The sequence below is a fragment of the Convolutriloba macropyga genome, chromosome 12, assembly GCF_964194025.1.
Source record: "Convolutriloba macropyga chromosome 12, txConMacr16.3, whole genome shotgun sequence".
Classification (NCBI taxonomy): Eukaryota; Metazoa; Xenacoelomorpha; order Acoela; family Convolutidae; genus Convolutriloba; species Convolutriloba macropyga.
This window is the reverse complement of record NC_134479.1, coordinates 35,476,673-35,501,109: the sequence shown is the minus strand read 5'-3', so window position 1 is coordinate 35,501,109 and position 24,437 is coordinate 35,476,673. Positions and strand designations below refer to the sequence as shown.

The following is a 24,437-nucleotide window of genomic DNA, read 5'->3' as shown; positions in this document are numbered from 1 at the left end:
TTCGATTCCTTTTCTCATCAAAAAACCTCAATATGTACCTTAAATTTTCTTGAAGCAATATTATACAGCACGTTGAGAATAAATTACTTTTATCAGAATTAATAATCAATTGTTTTTTTGTTTATTTTTGGTCCAATTAAATATTCTTGAAGCGATTTCGTTGCTATTGGAAAAATAACAATATTAAAGTGGAAATTTTTGTGCAAGAAATTTATCACGAGTACTGATCAGTTTCGAGACAAATCAAAACCAAATATTTGGCATAATTTAAAACAGAATAGATAGGTTGAGATTACAAGTTAAATATATATAATTTAATCTATTAACAGTTTATAACTAGACAACAGTTATAACACCATGTTGAATCAAATTCTCAATCAAAATCTCGTTTTCGAAGCCATGGTTTTGCAAAATGTCAGCATAAACATTAGCGGAATATCTAGCGGTTCTAGCCCGGTTATCATCGTCAAAATTTACGCAATAAATCCCAAATTTTTTACTATATCCATCGTTCCATTCAAAATTATCCATCAATGACCAAAAAGTATATTTCTGAATGTTCACGCCGTCTTGAATTGACTTAAAAATTTCGTTCACGTGCGAAACTAAATACTGTGTCTTGTTTACGTCCAGAATTTCGTCACAACTTGTAGGGTACGCACTGTACCCATTTTCAGTAACATACCAGGGCGTTTTGAAATTGTTGTAGTGCTTTTGAACCCAATTTAGCATGTTTCGAATTCCGTACGGGCAAACACGGAGCCAGCTAGAGGCGGAATAAGGCCAGTTGTCGGGAACTCGGGTATCAACATCTTGGTCGTTATCCATGCTTGGGTCCGGATCTGTTGTAGCGTTTCCAGCTTGACATATTGCCGAGCTGTAGTAATTTAGCCCAAAAAAATCGGTCGACCCCAGGAGCAGTTTTTGCTCTTCAGCCGAGAAAGTCGGCAATCGTGATTGGTTGAAACCTTGATCGCGACTTCGATTCCCAATACTGTCAATCATAACTTGTGGGTATGTACCGGTTCCAATTAGTGGGGAGAGTAGCCAGCCCATGGTGAACTCATTCTGTCTTTCAGCAGCGTCAACATCAGATTGGAGGTTCGATTCCGGCGGACACCAGTGTGTGGAAATAGTGATTCCAACTTCGCCTTTTTGCAGTGATCTATATTTTTTGTCATAAATATGCCAAGCAGCTTGATGAGCCAGCAAGTTTTGGTGAATAACCTGGTAACCCCCAACTCCTGGCATGTAAACCCCAGGTGCGCAATTCCCATGTTCATAACAGCCTGCCACCGTTTGGGGCTCGTTGAACGTAATCCAACTCTTAACCCGATTCCCGAAGAGCCGGAAACACAGTTCGGCATAGACAGAAAACCACCCTGGAAACTTTGAATCAGTTTGGCCGCCTTTATCTTGCAAAGCCTGCGGCAGGTCCCAGTGAAACAAAGTGACCATGGGTTCGATTCCCGCTCGGATCAGTTTATTTATTGTGTCATTGTAGAATTGGATTCCTGCCCAGTTGATTCCGGCGTCAACAGGATGGTTTTTTGGATCAGTCGAGGAAAGCACCGAAGCATTTTTTAGTTCACCGGAAGGTAGAATTCGAGCCCACGAAATTGAGTAGCGGTAGAATTTTATGCCGAGTTCCTAGAGAAGAAAAATTAACTTTGTTGATTTTAGTGACAGAACAAAATACCCAGTGACAAAACATCAAATGTCAAAAAACCAAACATTTAAACCACAAATTTATCCCATTGTTAAAATTATCAGAAGGTCCATTTTGCATAATAACGCTGAAATAAGATAATTTATTCGGTAATAAAGTATATTTACCACGTTTTAAATGTAAGACAAGTCATTTGGCCATGCATTGCGGGCCCTGCTTATGCCTCAGTGGCCATCAAAATTTGAATTGAAATTATGGTGTCCTGTTTTTTAATCCCTATTCTTTTAACCTCCTATATTTGGAACCCACTTTTTTAAACCCCATATCAAATAACTCCGCAATAATTTAACCACTTATTTGTTTCACACGATTTTAAGCTTCCTGTAATTGAGGATAATTTGGTCTCAATCAGTTAAAATTATTCTCATTGATAGAGCTTAAAATTGGCGAAATGACTGAGCTGTTAATAAAACGTCTCATACCCCGATCTCAATCTGTAAAATAATGGCTCAAAATTGTCAGGAAAATAAAGCCAAAAAATAGGGGATAATTTATAGGGAGTTAAATTACAAGGGTTAAAAAATCGGGATGAAAAGAAGTACAATTGAGACTAATATTACTTAAATTAAATAAAGCAAACAGTGCCAAATGCTAGTTGGTACTAGGATTATTCAACAAAAATGTCACAAAGAAGAATTTGCATGTATCAAAACATTGGGTATTTTGGCACATTGGCTGTTTTCGCGTTGGGTAAATAGAATTAAGCAAAACTGCCTAAGATTGCATTGCATTATATCTGATTGACTTGATTCTCCGCAATGACCGTCTAACTGAAACAAAATTGAATGAAATGAACCAGGTTTTTATTTGCTCAACAATTATCCACTAGGAATAATTTTCTGGCAAAAGGAACGTGTCGGCGAGTTAATTTCAATAAAACGTCAACTTTTTGGATTCAAACACGTAAATTGAGAAAAATGAAACCAGATAATAAAAAAATATATGCTCTCTTGCAAACTTCTGGTGATTAAATTGAGTTAATTCGATTTTTGCGGAGATACCTTTCTAAAACAAATTTGGGCAAAAATCAGAACAATTGCAAACAGGAGCTATTGGAAGAAGATTTTTGCAGAAAACTTATTTTTTTTGTAAATATAGTGTTTTCAAATGTAATTACAAAATTCCAACGATCCAAATGATGCTTGTAGCACTTCTTTAACAAAATTGAACTCAAAAGTAAAATATGCGGTTACAAATTTGACCAAACACTTTTTAAATAGAAGTATCTACTTAAATTCTTCACGTTGGTTTAGTTATACATTTCCATGATTAGTATAGAAACATGTGGTACGCAATTAATTGAAATACTGGTCCCAAACAGCCTTTTTGTCCTTAAAATTAGAAGAATGGCCGTTTATACGGACAATAAGTTCTATCAGAATTGAGAAACTTAATCAAAAATGCGACGAGAATAATAACTATACCAAATTTTTCTGTAGTCTGTATAAGTAGATAATTCACGGATTTGAACCTAAAAAATATCAAATTGAAATAACTTAGGTTTAGAATTAGATAGCAAAAATGTGGTGCATTAGCACGTACCTTTTTTTAAAGAAAATTAGGAAGTTAATCGAATTTGGGAAAAGTGCTTAGCAAAGACGTGTCTAGACGCACTACTAACAATATCTGTTATTAAAAAATACTCAGAAAGTATTTTCTTGAAGATAAGGCACACACTTGGCATTTTGCTTTTCAAACCGCCATTGAAAAATTGATATTAATAAACGCGTAATTGAATTCAACAGTACTAAGAGTAATTTTTGATAACTGCCATGCGAACTGTGTGTTACAGGCGATTTTAACGAGGTACAACCATTTCTGGTTAGTATATTTTTAGATGATAAGAAGGCATTAACCAAATTGCTCCTCCTAGTTAAACTGGGTGGCGATACTTCTTCAAAATTATGTAATTAAGGTAGTTTCAGTTTTAGTGTAGAGATATGACATTTCAGATCTATAACAGTAATTTTCTATAAAAACAATCAACTAAAAACTCTTGGCCAAGTCAGAGGAGAACAAGAAGAAAAATTGAGCAGAAAAAACACAACCAGTTTTTACTTTAGCTTAAGAACGATAAAAAAAATTTTTATCATCCTACTTATACGTATAAGCTATCAGACTAGACCGTCCAATGTTCCAAGATTTGTAGCTCTGGATTATTATTCTACAAATCAGAGATAGTTACACTATTAAGTATAACATTAAGTACAGCATATTTTACAGTTCAAAGAACCTGATCATCTGCTTAAGAGCTAATTGAACTCAAATTTGACATCATTTGATCCATGTTGGGTTTCTTTCCATTTTTCAATTTCAAATACTCCAAGAAAATATTCATTTGCAATGAGTGCAATGATTACACTACAAATTTAAGGTTCCGGGAAAAGCTATCAGAAACAACCCATACAGAAGTGTAAATGACGAGTATCTCATTTTACATGTATTAGCCATCACTACGACAAACCAGCGCCCAAAATGACCAATATCTATACTGAATGGTTTTTGATTTTGCAAGCAATAACTTTGCTTATATTTTTATTTACTAATACTATGTGCACAAGATTTCATGGTGGTCCTGAAAAAATTGGTGATATTTATTTGCTTGAGAAAATCACAGACCAATGACAGCCCGTTCCCCCAGTCTCGACCTGGAATTATTAAAAGACCGTCCTCGACCGACTTAAGGCATGAAAAGAATGTCCTCGACAGATTTTTAATATGAAAAGAGTTTGTCGGGCGTGCCGTCCTCGACTTTGCTTGATCCAAACTGCCTATGAAAAGACTTCCACTCGAACCATGAAAAAAACTTGGCTCGACTTATGAAAAGAATAAACCTCGACTTTAACTAGGGTCCTTGACCGTGTAATTTAAATGAAACATAACCGACAATCGTTGTGCGAAGTGATCTCAAAGGATCGGGGCCAACGGGGGGGGGGTGTGGTGGGGCTGAACGATGTGCAGCGGTGGGGGGGGGGGAGGTTCAAACTCTAAGAACCGCCCTTCACGCCATCAGTATTGTTCTCCAAAACAGTTTCTGTGAATCGTTTACTTGGAGACTAGTGAGCTGAAAGGCTCTAAGAGCACTTAATTTCCGCTGGGCGCTAGCTGTTTATTCTGTTTTTAAGGACGAAAAGTCAATGGGTCAGACAAGAAATCTGCCAAACAAAAAATTGCGTTAAAAAAGACCGACAGGACCAATATAATTGCTACAACCGTCGTTTGAGAGCAACTAATATTTTTACCCCCACCTGGAATTTTTAAGTCTCTTCATAATTCCAGGTCTAGACTAGCGTCTTGTAGATATTCGACCTTTTATGGACAGAGCGCTTACCTGCATCATCTGGATATCTCTGTCCCAAAGATAGTAACTCTTGTCAGCATCGTCACCCGTCTCTCCATTGTACACGTGCTTAGCTGGGTCATGGGTCCATGTATCCCAAATATGTGGCCCCTAAAAGTTATCACAATTGAAAACAAGATAAGAAACTTTTCGCTGTAACCAACTTGAATTGGCAATTCAATTATAGGTTAAGCGAATCTGGTAGACTCGAGAACTGCTTAAACCAAAAGAAATAGTAACAATAGCTGAAACAAAAAACATGTTCTTCACCACACTGAAGCATGCGTAATAATATCTCTCGCCTCAGGCCTATTGTATGATTCGACCCACTTTTATTTAAAAAAATCATTGTTTTTGCCTTTTTTGGATTTTTTGTTTTATTTTTTGGCTAGATGATTTCATATAGCATAATTCAGCACTGAGAAGTTGAAAGATGTCTGCATGAAAATTTTGACTTATTATTGCTTTCTGCAAAAACTTGGGGTGTTTTTCGAGTTTAAAATTTTATCTTGATTTTGAATTTTGTTCTAATACTTCTGTCTTTTGTTGATTAGTATAATTTTTGCAAAAGGTTGTCTATGATATCTCCAACAGATCATAAGTATGAACTATGTTTGTCTCATAGGTAGTGGCTCCAGAGTAAAAAAAGTTTTGAGTCCAAAATTTAAGTATTTTTTTCCTTTTCAAAAATTTAGTTTAATTACTAAGGGCATCATATACCTTATGCTCTCAAGATGTGTCCCCTGGTTCGCAGGGTTGTTTGTGGAGGTCTACATTTTCTTAAAACTAGTATTGTAGGTTTTTCTTGACAGTTTTTATTCCTGTCCGTTTTTGAACCTATCAGTATTTTACCCTCCTAAAAAGTTCACTTATTTTGTTCTATGAAAGTTATGTTTTATTTTAAAAATATATTAACTAAGCGATATCATATAATTTTTTAAATTTCAACTTGCTCTAATGATGTCAACACCCAAATCGTCATGGTGTCAGCTCTGGTAGTTATATGATTGTTTTTTTTTTAAAAAAAATTAAATCTGGCGAGAAAAAGAATTAAAATTCTAAGACAAACTGCAATGGCTTCACTTGCATTTACGGTTTTCCTTGTGAATATCCGATCGTCTGAGTTGCCTCCAGATTTTTTTCGCAATGCTTTTTTTAATTTCTCATTATTCATGCAGACCCTAAAAACTCAACGGTCTTCACCCCAGTGGTTCGGGAAAATTTTTAAGGAAGTATTTCTTAGGACGTTAAATGACAATTGTTATTAATAAACTTTACACAAAAAATTTCTGCTTCTAATAGATAGACCTTTTTATACTAAATTCTCTATTGTGTAAGATCTAATAAATTCGTGTTTAACAGTAAAAGCTCTACTCAACGTAAAATTGTGCACATCATCGGTTCCAAAAAACCCACAAAAATTAACTTAGTTTTAGCTGGGAAACCAAACCCCTGGCGAAAATTACCCCCTCGGAAACAAAACCCGACATGACGTCATAAGAACTTGGAAATGTGGTTTATTTCCAAGGGGGTTTAATTCGTCGTGGTTTATTTTCCAGCTAAAATTAGGAGGCATTCTTTGTCCTAGGGTTTTTCCTAGATCCCTGCATCATGTAGTCAGATGCTGGGACGAAGGCAACAACAAAAATGTGAAAAACTCTAATTACGGCAGTCTGTTTCAAAGAGGCTCAAACGTTCCCACAGAATCTATTACAATTACTGACGAAGTTTCAAAGTTTTGTTAACTTTTCTCTAATCAACTTTTGTGTCATGAAATAGAAACAAGCCCTTGAACATCGACTTTTTACATTAAAAATCTCGAAAGTTCAATTCACGAAAATTTGTTCCCGACAAAAGATCCTTTCTTTATTCATTTTTTGTGACAATTGATGAGGTTGCAATTGTTAATCCGTTTGCCGACAACAGAAATCTTTAAACTTATAAGGAAAAATTTAAAAAATATTTTTTAAGTGATGATAGAGTAAATTCTACCGCAAGAAAAACTCTGACAATAATATTTATATCGATATCTTACAGTTTGCAATTATCAATTACCACAATTGTTGATACATTTCTGTTCTTAATACAATCATCACAATAAAAAGGTGTCAGAAATAAAAAGGGTCACATAATTGAATGACGGAACATTCCACCATAATAGTCTGGAAAAACTTGGATGAAGGGAAATCAATCAGTAAAAAAGAAACAAAGGAATTATGGTTCAACAGCAACTGAAGTGGGGGGGATTTGGAGTTTGACTCAGAAATACACAGAACAGACAGTTTGATAAGAAAGATTATAACCATGAAAAAAAATTATAACAGACAAAGTCAGGAAAGATGGCGTGATATCAGAAAATGCCAGGCAAGATAAAGAAGTCTAAAAATGTACAACTGGGTAAGGGTTTCAAAATGACATCTAATCAGCATTAATCGTTCAGAAAAAGCTCTTCTTGCTTTTGTAACTCATCATTATTCAAATGACATTTCAGAGCAGAATGTTATAGAAAAAGAATCCCGCAAAACCTCTCCCTGTGAAACAACTATTGACTGTTTTGAGAGCTAAATATTTTTACTTTTAATACAACTCAAAGAGTTTGAACTCAGTCGGGGCGCTTTGTTCTTACGGCTCGAAGAGGCGTTATGGTTTTCTGTTTCATTATCTGTTGGTGGGTCAATTTGGAGAGTGAAGAAATGTGAGTGGTTTTCTTTTCAAAACTTTGACATGAACTTTGAGATGAGGGTGTGCTAAAAATGTCCTCCAAGCGAGCTATTTCCTAGACTCCCACATCAAGTAGTCAGATGGTCGGTTTGTCAGTCAGATGATCGGTTGGTGTACAGTTCGCAAAAATTAAACTTGTCACTCTATAAAAAAGTAAAGTGAGGTATCGTTGAATTGAAATGCTACAACTTTTTTCTGTAGCCAATGCAATAAATCTTAACAGTTTTAGTGTTTTGGAACAATTCCTAATTACATTCCGAGTGGTAACTGCAGTTGAATATCATTTGCATGCTAGTTTTCGGGATTGGGATTTTAGACAAAAGCTGGATTAGGCGAAATGGACAATTGAATTCATTATGCAAAAACTTTAAACTAAGGTGCTGTAGGCACTAGGCTATTAAAAATAAAAGCAATTAAAGGCCGAGCATAACTCAAAATCAAACTGGCATATATCGCAAAAGAGTCTTTTACAGTTGACTTTACGCCAAAATATGATAATACCTTTTAAAAATCAGTCGAAGTTAATAATTCAATATTGAACGCTTGTAGCCTTCTAGTTTAGCTCCATTCTCCTTTTATTGCAAAGTTTTCTCCCGTTATTCTGCAACCCATAACTTAAGACTACCCAGATCTCAGTATCAGAGCATTTCAGAGCTGAATCAGCACGTTTCAAGTGTAAAAACATATTTCAGCTTTGGAACATTGCATCTCCAGAATATTTTAAGTTTCTTTATGTGCAGTTCTTCTTCATTGTGATTATATTGACGCCATAGAGTTAGCCCAGGCTCAACTTATCGTGTACATTCTGAAAATTACTCATACCCCAAAATTCAGTCTGAACATTTGTATATTATAACTATTAATTACTGTAGTAGTATACATACTATTTATGTATCAGCTAATTTGTAGGCATTTACCACAAAGCCCATTTAGCTTAGTGGTTACGACTGCTTCGCAAATTAAATGCTACAATTACCCACGCAAAAGTTCAAATCGCATATAAATCAAACCTTGTTGACTGCAGTTGAGCTGATCATATTATTTTTCATGCAGGAAATTTTACACAAAAATTATGACTGGCCCATGTAAATTGGGACATAAGCAGCGTACTGGCCATCTTAAAAACAGAATGTCTCTATAGAGATTCAATGCTCATTTACTCTGACACCAACCTTTGGGTAAGGTAACTAGAATAGAGTAATTATCCTTTTGTCCCAGTTTTCCTGTTCTTCTTGCATGTTTTGTCAAAATTCTTTCAGCAGAGGTGTACAAAGAATGCGATAACTTGAAAACGTAGTCTTTTTTGCAAGCATTAGATTCACTCATTTTCATTTTGGGGACTCTTAAGTACTTGATAGCGTGAAAGGGATTTAAAAATTTCTCTTATTGGCGACAAAAACTTTGGCGTCCGGAATATTATCAGTGGTGAAAATTAGCCGAAAAGATCAAAAGGAGGAACATTAGAAGTAATAATTGCTGTAAGCAAACGCAAATGGGGTGCAAAACCATTTAACTCGCGGTTCACGGCTCTGCCACAGCGGCCTATGGGACTTGATATGAATATATCACAACCGAACAAAATATCACGACCGAACGTGTTTTTCTGGCAACAAAATTTGTGCGTTCTCAAATCTGGAGACCTTGAGGGGAGCGCAACCCGACCCCACACCAAAGATAATTAGATAAGAAAGCGACGAAAACTAGTCAATTCGCCATTTCTTATGATTGTTGCACTTTCACTTAAACCAATCGGGTTATTTGGCCAATCAAGTTTAATAATTATCTTTGGTTAATAATTATCTTAGAAGCGTTTTAAAATAGGATCTGATCATTAGATAATTAATACGTTAAGCCGAACGAAAAATGTGCAACTTTTTGGAGTAAACGATTCCGGATCTTTTCTGTTAGCACCCCCCCCCCCCCCCCCTGTAAATTGGGCACCTCCATTTGTATATGTTTTGTATGCATTTGATTTATTACGTATGCATACGTATGAAAAGGCATTAAGAAAATACTACTAGAGTGGAGGTTTGAAAATAATGTGTGTATAGCAATAAAATACTGCATGTAATGTAACATCAACCAAAAACAATTTCTAATAAAATTTTTAATAAACATAAACAAATTTTTAAATAACGGAAAAAATCTCAATTTCAATTCTACCACTAAACCTGCCCATACCTTTCCGTCAACGTTCCATGCACCTTCTATCTGGTACGCTGCAGTCGCAGTTCCAAACTCAAACTCCTCAGGAAAAGATCCGATCTCAAACTCATCTCTACCCGGATCTGAGAAGACGTCTGGATACACGAACAACTTCTTTTCAGATTTCACTTGGAAGTTGGTCAAAATGTAGAGAAAAATGATCGAGCTGATAGAAATGACAATCATGTTGAGTTTGATTGATGACTCGAATTTGCAACAATTGAGCAAACATGAGCATAATGAACGACAACATCTAAAATCAAATAATCGACACATTTTAAGTCGAACCACCGGGTGTGTTTCGTAAATAAGCCAAAATGTTATAGCTAATTAGTTAAATAGCCATTAAAATGGCCTGCAAAGGTCATAAATTAGTTAAAAATAGTTTGCGACTTGATATGCTAATAGCAACGACGCTAATGTTTTATCAAAACTAAAAAATAAACAGCTAAGTAGACGTCATTTAAACGCTCTGTGCTAATGTTTTATAAAGTAAAATAAACTTATAAAACAAAAAAACTGAACAAAATAATTGTAAAACGCATAAATCTTATAACACGATGGAATTCAATGTTAGCATTTTGGTCAAATGTGTTAGCAAAGAACATTTTTTTTTTCACCACAGTAGTTTTAAAACCAAAATAAACAAAACAGCGATAAGAATTCAACGCTCAAACCATAATTTTTTTTCATTAAGAAGAATTTGATCACACAGATTTGAGGTTCTTGAAAACTTAAGAAAGTTGCCATCACTTTCAAAAATGACATTAGAACCAAATTTGACACTTTTTACAGTAATTATCATCAATGTTATATTGTACAGTTATATCATTTAAAACTAAAGATGAACATAAATTTTAAAAAAGAACAATTCTGTATAACTTTTGCGGTGATCTCTTTCTGCTTAAAACATTTTTGTTCAAAGAAATAAAAAATTTGTGTCAAACCATCTAGATTCTAGATGGGAATTAGCAAGCCCAATGGGCCTCTATCAGAATGCGAGAAGAAGAAAGTTCTCACCCTAGGCTTGAAGTTTATTGCCAAAACGATCTAATAGATTCAGTGGAGTGATAGCCGAGAGGTAAGGTGTGTGATTTACACGCCAATGATTGAGCGTTCAATCCCCTGCCTCCTTGAAGCTGTCTGTGTAAGGATGAGCTCTTACTTAACCATAGCTTCAGGTTGACCATAGCCTGACCAATGTTGGCTGCAATAATGGTACCACGTGAAAGTTTCTGACGCAAAAAAAGTGGCTATAGTCACCAAAAAACGAGCAAGTCTGCTCATATAAAGATCAGTCTGAAATGTGGGGAAAAATAAGAAAAAGGGCAGCTGAGAACAGGCCGAAGTCGCCTAATGCTGTTCCGCTGCAATTACGCAGGAACCAAAATTATTATAATTATTAATTATTAATCAAAGTAAAAAAAAATGTAAGCAAAGGTGAATGGTAAGCATTTCTTGTCGCTTGGTTATCCGCGATCGGGTTGTGAGAAACTCCAATTGACTCCTCCGTGGCTGCAACCCCAACCTCCTGACGGGGGGGGGGGGGGGGGTTGGTGAGTTGGTGAGGACGACAACGGATAGATCATTGTTGCGCCTCTTCATTTTAAAGCTTCTTTATTTCTGTATTTCCCTGTTTTATTTCTTTATTGCGCTTCTTTATTTCTTTGTTTTAAGCAATATGCCTTTGAAAGTGACCAGTGAGAGAGCGGGAATTGTTCGATTTCATTTCTATTTGTTTTATTTCTATAATTTTTTCTATCTGTGGCTGAGGGGTAATAACCGCGAAGTAAGCGGAATTAGCGCTATAAAGTGAAAACAGTTTAAGTATCCTCACAAATTCCACTTTGGGTATCAATATATGATTTTTAAGATTTTCTGATCAGAAATAGAAAACATATAGTTCTGATTGACTATAAGCGATAAACGAATTTGCTCGCCATATTTTCCATGTTTTGAAATATGACGCTGAAGTTATACATTAAATATAATGAAAATAAATGTGTGTGTTTTGTATACGTGTTAATCCCACATTAGGTCAGGCATGACCAAGTGCATTAAACATTCATTCAAAATAGAGATCTATTCTGGTTCGCCACTGTCCGGCCGAGAATATATAATTACAAAGATTTTTTCTTTGAATTTCTTTTTATCAACGGTGTTATCGAGTTTTAGAATTTAGCAAACAATTGACTGAAGTCCGTCGTTTTTTTTTCAAAATATCCGCATTTCTGCTCACGTTTCCGTCAATTTTGCGAAACATGTGTTCAAATTATTAATAATTATTATTATTATTATTGGTTTTATTTTTAAAGACAAAAAAGCTTTGTTGACCGCTGTTTGATCCGACTTTTTGGCTAAAATTTACGCTAAGTTTTTCGAAAAACCTCAAAAATGGCACCAAATATGCTACTTTAACCAACTCTGTTTAATTCTTCCGGAAAAGTAAATCTAAGAAACACCGAATAAAACTTTCAAACTTTTAAAAGGGCTATAATCACTATAATTGTCAATGAGAGTGGAGAGTGTTCCTGATTTATTTTTGCTAATTTGTTTTATAAGTGTACATTTATTTGTTGTTTTAAGTCAAATGATCTATTTCGTTAATATTTTGAACAATAACATTCTTAACGGTCAAACATCAATAGCAAGGCTATTATAGCTAGTCTTAGTTCTGGACTTTTACAATCCAAAAATGACTCTTTGTGCATTGGGGCTTTGTCTCATTTTTAATAAAATTGATTTTTTTGTTTCTTTTGTATTACTTTTTGACCAGAATGACTGAAAATCAGAGCTCAATGTTTGACAGATTTCCGTAATGTGCAAATGCGACCCAATGAAAACATGTAAAATTTTCAATGAAAACAATGTTGTCTGTATAGCTTCAACACTATGTTTGCGTAAAAAGTCTTGCGAATTTTAAATTTTGCCCTCATTCGTTGTTATGCAGTCTTTTTACATAGTATCATTAAATGCATTTCCAATTCGTCTTTTAGGGAGTTGCATGTCAAAATGTTTAGTTTTATTTGTTTAAAAAAAATGAAAGTTTGTTATTGCTGTGAATATTAAAATTATTCAACTTACCGTCAATAAGTCGCTTAGTATAAGCAAAGAGAGGTCGCATCTTCTTTCAGGTGAACCCAAATTTCAGTCTGCACTGCTGTTTAATGTTTTAAGTAATTATTTTCTTGGCTCTGACACAACAAGTTTTCATAACTTTTTTGTTTTTCGGATATTTCTTCTATGAGTTTTTTTTGTCGTCTTGTCATCATATCACAATAATTAAATGTCTCATATCACTTTAATGGTGTTGTAATAAGATGAAATTTTATGTTGCTTTTTTATTAGATTATGCTTTTAACGGCTTCGACAAGTTTTTTTTTCGATTCTCAAGTTTTCAATTCGTCGTTTCGAATACTATTCAAAAATTTATTCAAATCTTCAATTCTTTTTAAAAATTTATTCAATTATTTCCGTTTCTCAGTATTCGTCGTATTTTTGTAGTGGTATGACATATTCTGGATATTGACAGGCCACACCAGCTTCCTATGGAGGTATAATTAAACTAGATATTTGTTTCCCTTGATAGCTAATGTATGTCATGACTTTGGAATTGAACGTTTTTAAAAAGTTTGGGAGTAAATATTACCACTCCGGGCAGATTACATCACCTTTTTCCCTAATTTGGCGAGGTCTTTCAAGATGAGATTTAAGTGCGAAAATTTTTCAGACAATTTAGGATGAACGTTGGAAATTGCCTGGGTTTGAATTTAAAGTGGGATAACAAATCTCAGTATTTGTATATCGAATTAAGGAAAAACAAAGAAAGAATCAAATACAATAGTAAAAATAATCAAAGCAGTTGAAAAACAAATAGTTAGATTAAATTTTACTTAACGATCACAGTTCAAATCAGTAATACGTCTTGAAATACTGTTGGAGTTGTTCTAAAGTAAATGCTTCGAGAAATACAAGCTAGCTCGTTGGATAGGTTATGTTTTACAGACAGTTCAAGCAGATTAGTTTGTAATAATACAACAAAGATATTGATTAAATTGCAGAATTCGTACCTATACTGCCCCAAAATTCTCGGGCTTACATATGAGTTCACTTTCAGGTTAATTTCCGCAAAGTTCGAAATTTAAACAAAGGAGCGAAATCAGATCTAGTAATTACTAGATTGATTTTGTGTGAAAGGAATTGTTCAACTAATTTATTCACGCATGCTTTCTAAAGTAAATGTATAAAAGAACCTCGGCTTGCACAAATAAAAAAAGTCAATCTTTCAAGATAAATTTTCATTTTGCATTACTTTACAAATTAAGATTTCATCCAGCAAGTTCTTGTATTTTGCAACACAAGCTTTTTTTTCAATGATGTCACAAGATAACTTTATGTCACAAGAGGTAGCCATTTGGTCTCGAATCGGGTCATCTGGTCTTAAAAAAGCCTCTGGACGGATGCTTCCAGAAAAAAACGACCCCCAATCATTCTGGCGTTCACTCATTTGACGGGACCTAAAAGCGAAGTAGAGCGCAACTTTCATCGGTTAAAAGATGACCTTAATTCATCATCAAAACTGTTCCAAAATTATTCATTTTCAAAGCTAGGAAGATGAAGCCTATTAGGGCAATGGGTAGTGGATAAGATGCAAGATAATAGCTTCCAAGTCCTCTTTTTCACTTCCTTTTTGCAATTTCCCACCAAATAGCTTCAATTTGATTTAAGCTCTATTTCACAACCCAACGGTTAGGATCAAAATCCCCCCTCATATATTGAAAGATGCTTTGACATTTTGAAAACAACTTTAACTCAACAAAAACAAATCAGGCAGCTGCTTTACACATCTTGTTGAAAAAAGAGGAAAATAATCTTGGGAACTTTGTCCCCCTGATAAATTATTCTAACAATGAGAATCACCTATTTTGAGAATTTTAAGTATAAGATAAAAAATTATTATCAAACTAGGATGATAGTTTTTAATCGATCCACAGGTTAGGGAGATAATGAATTCAAAAAAAAACTTTAAGAGAAAGAAAAATATGAGGATTATTGTAACTGGCTTAGAACATATTAACCAGAACTGTTTTGGAACATTTAACCAACCAATTCTTCAAATCTTCAAGAGAGCTAAGTAAATTAGTTGAAGTGTTATAATTTTTATCACCTTCTTCCCTAGAAATATTCAAATGATAATGGTTATTTAAAAGGCAACGAAATTCACAGATAATCAAAGTCGTTTCTCAGCCGCATCCCACTAAAAGTTGTCGATGAGCTTTGTGATAGGTTTCTGATCATCAAGGAGCTGGACATTCCTCGTCCACCATTGCCATGCCTCAGTAGTCTTTGGGACTTGATATTAATCTATGACAACCGCACGTGAACTTCCCCAAAAATACCTTTTACTGTTTTGTTTTAACGTGCTTTCTGAGCATATATCAGCATATATTTCGATCATATTCGGATGGATCAATCAGAGATCAGTATTTCCATTTTCTCAATTCTGATTGGCCCCAATTGAAGTTTCTGTACGTCATCTTTGATAGCACCGTCATTTCCGTTCAATAGAGTTCTTCAGGCGTCAAAAGAATGGTTGGCGGTCAAGCAAGCCGCTAGGCAAACTAGCCGAATTTTGAAAATGAGGTCAAGTAAGCCGAAAAATTTTCGGATACCGTATTTAAAGTCGTGCCGAGCGGGATGGCGGGCAAGCTTCGCGCGCGTCGCGGCTTCGCCACGATAACCATCCCGCGGCGGATGAGAGGTATGCCATGGACAGTGGTCTGCTGAGGCTCGTACCCAAAAGATGTCTAAAAGTTGATTTATTTTTGTTTCTATTAGGTCGATATATTAGGTGCATTGGAATACATTTTGTACTATAATATAATACTATGTGCATTGTTGATTTTAAGGGTTAACTATGTATTATTTTTGATAGATTTCATAACTATTACATAACTTTCGGCTTGCATTTATGTTGGCTTACTTTTACTTCGGGTATCTTTGCGATCACCTGAAATCTAATGGTTGTGCGCTGAAAGTCTCTTAGGCCCAGTCCAGGTAACTTTTGTATCCTAAAATTCCATTTTTGTAAACGAATCAGATCTTTAATGCAATCAAAGCTTTGTTTGGTTGTTATGAAACAAATGTGATCTATAAATAAAATCAATCTTCTAATATAATTACTTGGCATTTAAGTAACAGTTAATACTCCAATTTGAATCAAGTTTTCAATCAGTATCTCATTTTCGAAGCCATGGTTTTGTATAACTTCCCCATATGTATGCGCTGAATATCGTTCGCTTCTCAATCTGTTTTCATCCTCGAAATTCACGCAGTACAATCCAAATTTTTTACTATATCCATCGTTCCATTCAAAATTATCCATCAGAGACCAGTAAGTGTATTTCTTTACATTAACACCATCCTGAATTGCCTTGTAAACTTCGTTCACGTGCGAAACTAAAAACTGTGTCCTGTTCACGTCCATAACTTCTTCACAACTTGTGGGGTACGCACTGTACCCATTCTCTGTAATGTACCAAGGAGTTTTAAATTTGTTGTAATTTTTCTGGACCCAGTTTAACATATTTCGAATTCCGAATGGGCAAACCCTAAACCAGGGAGTAGCTGTGTAGGGCCAGGCATCCGGGGTTTGAGATTTCACATCCTGATCATTGCTCATTGTTGGGTTTGGGTTTGTTGTCGAGTTAGAAGCCATACAAAGTGATGCGCTGTAATAATTCAGTGCAAAGAAATCAGTCGCTCCAAGAAGCAATTTTTGCTCTTCAGCCGAGAAAGTAGGTAATCGCGACTGTTTGAAGCCTTGATCGAGACTTCGGTTCCCTATATTGTCAATCATTACCTGTGGGTAATTACCCGTTCCAATCAACGGCGACATCAGCCAGCCAGTTGTAAACTCCATTTGTCTCTGCGCAGCTTCGATGTCTGATTGGAGGTTCGATCCCGGCCCGCACCAACCTGATGAACTTGTCAGCCCAACTTCTCCACCTTGCAGTGTTCTGTACTTTTTGTCATAAATATGCCACGCAGCTTGATGAGCCAGCAATTGTTGATGAATTACCTGGTAACCTCCAACTCCTGGCATGTACACACCAGGTGCGCAAGCTCCGTACTCATAGCATCTGGCGACAGTTTGGGGCTCGTTGGACGTAATCCAAGTTTTAACCCGATCACCGAAGAGTCGGAAGCAAAGTTCGGCATAATTTGAAAACCAATCGGGGTACTTTGGATCAATTTGTCCACCCTGGTCTTGCAACGCCTGTGGTAGTTCGAAATGAAACAAAGTAATAATTGGTTTGATGCCCACTGCGACCAATTTGTTAATGGTATCGTTGTAAAACTTGATTCCAGGCCAGTTAATTCCAGAGTCAACTGGGAAGGTTGTTGCATCTGTTGAGTAGAGTGCCGAAGGGTTTTTCAGCTCTCCTGAAGGTAGAATTCGAGCCCACGAAAATGAGTAGCGATAATATTTAACTCCCAGCTCCTAAAAAAATTTGACGCTGTGAGCTTTGAAACATATTCCTAGGATGAGGTGACGTTTGGAAACCAAGTAGGCCCGAACATCCAGGGACGGAAAATGTCTATGTCCAGACCCCTTCAGACGGATTGTGCTTCACAAGTCCAGACCTTTGTGAGATTTTCGAAGTTTCCAGATTATGTAATTTTGAACTCACGGACCCAGCCTGGTCTGGACATACTGGACTTCGCCTAAGACCTCAACTTGGGTCGCCCATGTTTGGTGGTCATTGTCAAATTGACTGAGTTTGACTTAAACATTTCATCTAAAAAGATATTCATGTTTCGATCATTTTTGAGTGAAAAAGGGAGAAAATAATGGATAGCTTCTGCAGAATCTGGAAAAAGACAACAATATTTAAAACCCGAAATGTTGAAATTTTGCAATGCCAGAAGTATTAATGCCAGAAATTCCTATATACCTACTATAAGATGACTTTTATAATCTTTTGACATTTTTAGATCTTCAAGTTCGTGTTTTAAGCAAGTTCACGTGACTCCACAGAACTGAATTCCAAATGCTGGCGTATTTTTTGAACCGCTACCTGGTTCTCTACAAATGCCAGACGATCCGAGAGGCTTCAAGCAGAGTACCAAAACCTCTATTTAAAACATCTTTGCTCAAGTTTTTGAAATGCCAAAATTTCTCATTGCAAGAAGTAAAAAAATTCCAAAAACTTGTAAACTTAGAACCAGAACTTTCCTTTGTCCAAATGTTGGAATTTTCAAGCGTGCAAGTTGCGTGCTTTGAGCGAGGTTACGTGCCTCTGCTAAAGTCAGTTACCAATTCTGGCCGTCCATTTTGAACCACACCCGCAGTTCGCGTTTGAAACCAAAAGGTCTCAGTAATTTTAAATTCTAATGAAGGATAATAGTAATTTAATAGTTTTTAAAATGGTGATACTAATAATTTAGATATAATAAATTAAACTGAGCAGTTTTCATCGGTGCATCTGTGAATATGAAATAAATCATCATACAGCAACAGTACCGAGAAAAGAAAGGCGTAAAAATAGGTTCCCAGGTTTTGGCCCAGACCCAAATTGAGCTATGATCAGACTCAATCGAGCGCACACCCCTGTGTTCCCAGACCAAAATTACAGGGTCTGGAAAGCGGTTTGAGCGCACAACAGTCTGGACCATGGTCTGATTTCGGTCTGATCAGAGGTCAATTCGGTCTGGACGGTCTGATCATAGTCTTTATAGTCTGGACCATGGTCTGGGTTCGGTCTGATCAGAGGTCAAATTGGTCTGGAAGATCTGATTTCGAGTGCAATATTTTTTCAATTTCTTTTGGTTTTTTATTGAGGGATGTTGGCTCTGCCAAGAGGCAACAATAAAGCAGCGTTCCGATCAGAGACTCATCTAAAGTCCGATGACTCTGATCAGAAACAAGGAGTCCAGCTGTTAGCAAATGCCGGTCCCCTCAAGAAGAAACTTTGATTAACTGAAGACCACGACGTTTCTTGTGGAAAGCTGTCTAAGTTCATTCATTGAGTCAGAAATATGAACAAAGGGGTATGGCAAACAAATTTTTTTCTCAACAGTTAGGTTTCGTTTTCATTAGCAATATTTTCAGAATTGGCTTTTCCTTAGATGATTTTAATACTGCAAACACCAGTTTTTATGAAATGAATATATTATAGCAAAATTAAGAGATTTGTTCATAATTAAAATCTTTCTCTGATCAGACAATTTTGAGCGCACTTCAGTCTGATCATAGTCTGATTAAGGTCCGGGCAATGGTCTGAAATTGAGTCTTGACCATGGTCTGAAGATGGTCTGATCATAGTCTGTTTATAGTCTGGACAATGGTCTGAATTTGGGTCTGATCATAGGCGCACTATAGTCTGGACAGCGGTCTGGGTTCGGTCTGATCAGAGGACATTTTGGTCTGGAAAGTCTGATCAGAGATCTTTTTGGTCTGGAAGGTCTGATCAGAGGTAACTTCGGTCTGGAAAGTCTGATCAGAGGTCATTTCAGTCTGCATAGTCTGATCATAGCTCAATTTGGGTCTGGACCTAAACCTGGGTTATTACACAATCAAAAATTGGACGCTATTACAACTTTTCCAGTATTAATAGTTCAATAGTAGGCTCTTTCATCAATAAAGTAAGAAATTTTGGTTATCGCTAATAGCTGTATTTGAACGTAGCGCATTATTTGGCAATAAAATTTTCATTGAGCAATAAAGTCAAAGTCACGCTTGATTTCACACGCAAGCGAGACAACAATTCTTTGAACGTTCCGTCGTTGCGGAGTACGGGAAGGTGACATTTTTTCAAATAGCTAGCAAAACCGTCCGTTGAAATTTGCATATTTCGCGAAGTCGAATGGTTTAAATGCTAGCGCCAAGTTACGCTATTTTTGGCCTAATTCGAAAAAATAACGTTTTTCGGATTTCATTATTTTCAACCAAATTCCCTCAACTTTAGCCTCATTGTCTCTTTAACTTTAAATTTATAGGACTTTGGTGCAAATCTTACAAGAAGTTGTGCGGCAATCTTCGTGGTTAGATGATGCTCCAATAAAAATTGCTACGATTTGCCCAAAACCGGACGTTGTTTTTTAAGACAAATTTAACCGAGTCTCGTCACGATGACGGCATTTGCACAACTTACAGATGAAATAAATGTTAGCCCCCATTAAACAAAACAAACATAAACCGACTAATGTCAAACATTTTGTTCTCGAATGACAGCAATGCCAATTTAATTCAGGGGCTGGAGCTTAGATAAATAGTTTTTTATGGGTAGAAAAGGGTCCCACCGGAGCGGATGCGAAACCGCGAACCCCGGAGTCCTAGCCTTCTTGGCTTCGCCACTGGGCTATTGGTTCCTGGATGAATAAGCAATCGTTGTTAATTTACCAACACCTTACCTTGCTGTGAGAGCAAATGAGATCACTCAAAAATGATGATGATAAGGGTGAAAAAGTCACTTGAGAAGTCTTTTGTTCAAGAGAAAAGCGCAAATTGAAAAGCATAAATTTTGCACGAAAAACACACACTTGTAGAATATTTGCTTCAAATATTGTTCCAGAGCAATTAAAGATTTGCAATTCTATTTTTTTTACCACTTTTTTTCTCGCCATTGTTGGTATGCGAAGGATTTGCGAAAAAAAAGTGGCAAAACACTGTAATCAATTTCAGTGCGGTGAAAATTGTATGATTGCTGCAATCGCAACAAATGTTTACTAAAAACATTACCAGATGATTTTTGCACCCCATGTAGTAGAGCGGTAAGATTAAATTTCTGTCCATCTTTTTTTGGCTTTTCGGCCTTCCACAGATGAATTTTGGAGGTAATTTCACCTTATTTCATTTTTCTTGCTCAAAATTAGCACAGAAAACTACTCGTGGGTTCTGTTAGGTTTCAACTTCAAAAAAGAAGCCAAGGAGGTTCAATTTTTAAATCAATTTTTTTCACCTCTCAGCCATTTAGAAATGTTGCTTTGAAAAATGTTGCTTGCTTTTAGGCCACTTATGGTCAACAAAAAATAATTATTTACAATTGTTTTACATGCAATCTTCTGCGATATCCAAAAGAAGATACGAGAAATATGTTCCACTGAAAGCATTTGAAAATATGCGGAAAATTACTCGTGGGTTCTGTTAGGTTTCAACTTCAAAAAAGAAGCCAGGGAGGTTCAATTTTTAAACCAATTTTTTTCACCTCTCAGCCATTTAGACTACCTTTGAGAAATGCTGCTTGTTTTTAGGCCACTGATGGTCAACAAAAATTAATTATTCACACTTGTTTTTTACATGCAGTCTTCTGCGATATCCAAGAGAAGTTACCAGAAATATGTTCCTATGAAAGCAATTGGAAATATGCGGAGATAGCTCACAAAAGCACAAACGTAAAGGCCTACCAATGGAAAAAGAAAGTATTCTTATTTGCGATCCACTAAAATTTTTCTTCAACTAATCCTAGTTATGTTTCCACTTAAAAAGTGCAGCAATCAAGACAATAGACATTGGGTTGAAAGGTTTTTAATGTAAAATTCGATCAAAAGATTCTGCTTTCGCGGTTTCTGTGTTAAATCTGCTTTCTTTTGTAGTTAGAACTTGCCAAGAAGTTTGCTGTCAATTATTTAAGCTTCATATTTTCACTTGTGTCCTTGTTTCAATGCTCAATAGAGATTGGATGTTTTCATTTTGAATGCAAACTTGGAAGACATAGTCCCTGAATTTAAAAAAATGCACTTCAAAATATCTTGTTTTTAGTCAATTAATCAGAGCCTGTCCGTTAATTTTTCTCACCTTTTCGGATTGCTAAAACTTAGCAGTTATTAATTTATTTCAAATTTTTATTCAATTTTTTTATTCGTTTTACAAATTGTTGTCTGCTTTCAAAATGCGATAAATTCGTGTATTTTTAAGTCTTTTCAGTTTCTATTTTGGTAAACTAGTGAAAAACTTTTCCCTAATTTTTTAGTCATTTGCCCAAAATTTTTTTTTGCAATACTTAATGGACAGATCGACTAAAGAAGAGCATTAAAAATATCGAAAATCAATCAGGTGCTAAAAAGAGTTCCGAAAAAATTATTTGCTGCCCAAACATTTTGGGGAGCTCATTGTATACGCGCCAGTATTCAGCACAGAATAGATAAACTGGTCCACAGTTGTAGAAAGATCATGAACATTGGTGAAATTTAGAAGCATCTTGGTAACGTAAAACTGATACATTTCATACATTTCATTATGTCTAGGTAGGCTTTAGAGTAAATAGAAAATTTGTTCAGATAAAGAAATTGGGCTCGCCTAAGATATAACGTTTTTCTAAAAAAATTTTGGAACCCTAAGTATTTTATTCGAGCTTTGCGGCTGGAGTAACTTCGACTTTCTCGCATTACTCTCGTAAGATTTTGTCGAATATGGGCTTCAACCAGGGCTCAAAAAAATTGTAATTGGTCCAGATTTCAAAAAAATTTCGGCACATAACTGTGTAAAAATGCGTTGAACACGCAACACTTTGTCGCATTTCCGCGACCCAAGGCAGCAAAAAAGCATTGCAAAACAGATTTCTTGGCCTCAGGGAAATGCAGCGCATTGGAGCACCCTGATAAAAACCGCCAGAGTGCTGAGTTGAACTCATGAAAACTATTTTTTTTCATCATCATGCAAAAATGTTGCATAATTCTGTAGACGCCGGAAATAAAAGAGAAAAACTTTGAAAACTCTTCTGAAAGGAAATTATACAATGTTTTATTACTGCTTATTACGGGGGGGGGCTATCAGCAACCCTCTAGTTCTAACTTAATATCAAATTTGCAATTATTTATAAAAAAATGCAAATTTTGTAAAAATAATGCATTAATTTTACAAATATTTGCAAACAGGTCGGAATATTTATGTCTCTTATAGTTCGCAGTTGGCCTTGTAGGGTGATTTTAGCACACAAATCGTTTACAAGGTGTATTTTGAACATTTTTCAATTAAATTAAGCAATCTCTGAGAAATAATTAGGAAAATAAACCACATTGATAAATTGAGCAGAGCTCGACCGGCCCATCGTTTGCAAATTTTTGCAAACTTAACATCAATTTGAAAAATTTCGACCTTGTGAAGAGATAATTTGCAAATTTTTACTGATTTGGCATTATTGAGCAAAAATTTGCAAATGTTTGCAAATTTGGCATTAGTTTTGAACTAGGGCCTCATCTAGAGTAGAAATGATCAGTACAGGATTCCAACCACCATCTTTTACTTAATAGCCTTCATTACAATTGTATCTATTGCAACCAATTATTTTACTCTTTCTTGTTTCTCAAGGATTCACTTATATAGCCAAGTATACGTTGCACAAGTCTCTCGATAAACTGTGTCAAGTTTATCACATTCACAATATTCGTTAGCTTGTTAATTTTCAACCTTCTAACACTTCTTGAAGTTAATGAACAATATTTTCACCTTCAGTATTTCTACATCTCTGTCCCACAGATAGTAACTCCTGTCAGCATCGTCACCCGTTTCCCCATTGTACACGTGTTTAACAGGGTCATGGGCCCATGTGTCCCAGATATGTGGGCCCTAAAAGCACATAAATACAAAACGGTTTCTCAACAAAGATAACGTGGCTTAAAAATTCTCATATAGTTTTTATGGCTGTGATTAAAATAGATTTTAAAATGCCGAAAGCAGGTTTTAATATGCCCAAGTTCGGCAAAGCTAGAAGTTAAACAGCCAGAAATTCCGGCGTACATAACCAGAAAATTTGGCAATTGCAAAATGCAAATTACCCTTTTTAAATACGATTACGCGACTCTGCAGAAGTATATTAAAATCTGGTTCAACAACTGGGATCGCGGTTCTCGATCACAGCCAGATTTTCTCAGTATCTTCCAGTCAGGTAACGTTACATATACTCAAAAACCTCTAATAATAGCTCCATTCAGCAATGAATGGCGCTAAACTATGCAAAAAAACTGATAGTTCAAGTGCTTTTTTCTCAATTAATTCCATCGCAATGCTCACCTTTCCATCAACATTCCAAGCTCCTTCTATCTGGTATGATGAAGTTGCAGTTCCAAACTCAAAATCCTCCGGAAACGACCCAATTTCAAATTCATCTCTAGTCGGATCTGAGAACACGTCTGGGTACACGAACAAATTTTCATCGGATTCGTGTTGACAACTAACCAAAACGCAGAGAAAAACGAGCGAACTAATTGAAACAGCTGAAATGGCTATCATCTCGTGTTTAATTTGCCGGTCAAAATTTGCGAGACCAATTTATCGTAAAGGCACAACTTCGTCCGACAAACTTTGACATCAAATAATTGAGACGCTTTTATGTCAAATGGTTATGAGTGTGTTTAGTAAACAAACTGAAATGTCACTGAAGGTTCCAACATAAACCAAGACAGAAGAATTCATTTTGTCGAGACAATGAACTTATAAAA

General features: G+C 35.8%; 1 protein-coding gene across 1 annotated transcript; it reads right to left on the bottom strand.

Annotated features, from left to right (window-relative positions):
- Window positions 1-27: 27 nt before the first annotated feature.
- LOC142350479 (lactase/phlorizin hydrolase-like) lies at window positions 28-24,437 on the bottom strand. Its single transcript, XM_075402330.1, has 6 exons — window positions 24,010-24,437; window positions 23,446-23,565; window positions 16,188-17,499; window positions 9,972-10,321; window positions 5,061-5,180; window positions 28-1,650 (listed from the first exon to the last, which is right to left on the bottom strand). The coding sequence occupies exons 1-6, from the start codon at window positions 24,226-24,228 to the stop codon at window positions 337-339; spliced, it is 3,435 nt and encodes a 1,144-aa protein (XP_075258445.1). The 5' UTR covers window positions 24,229-24,437; the 3' UTR covers window positions 28-336.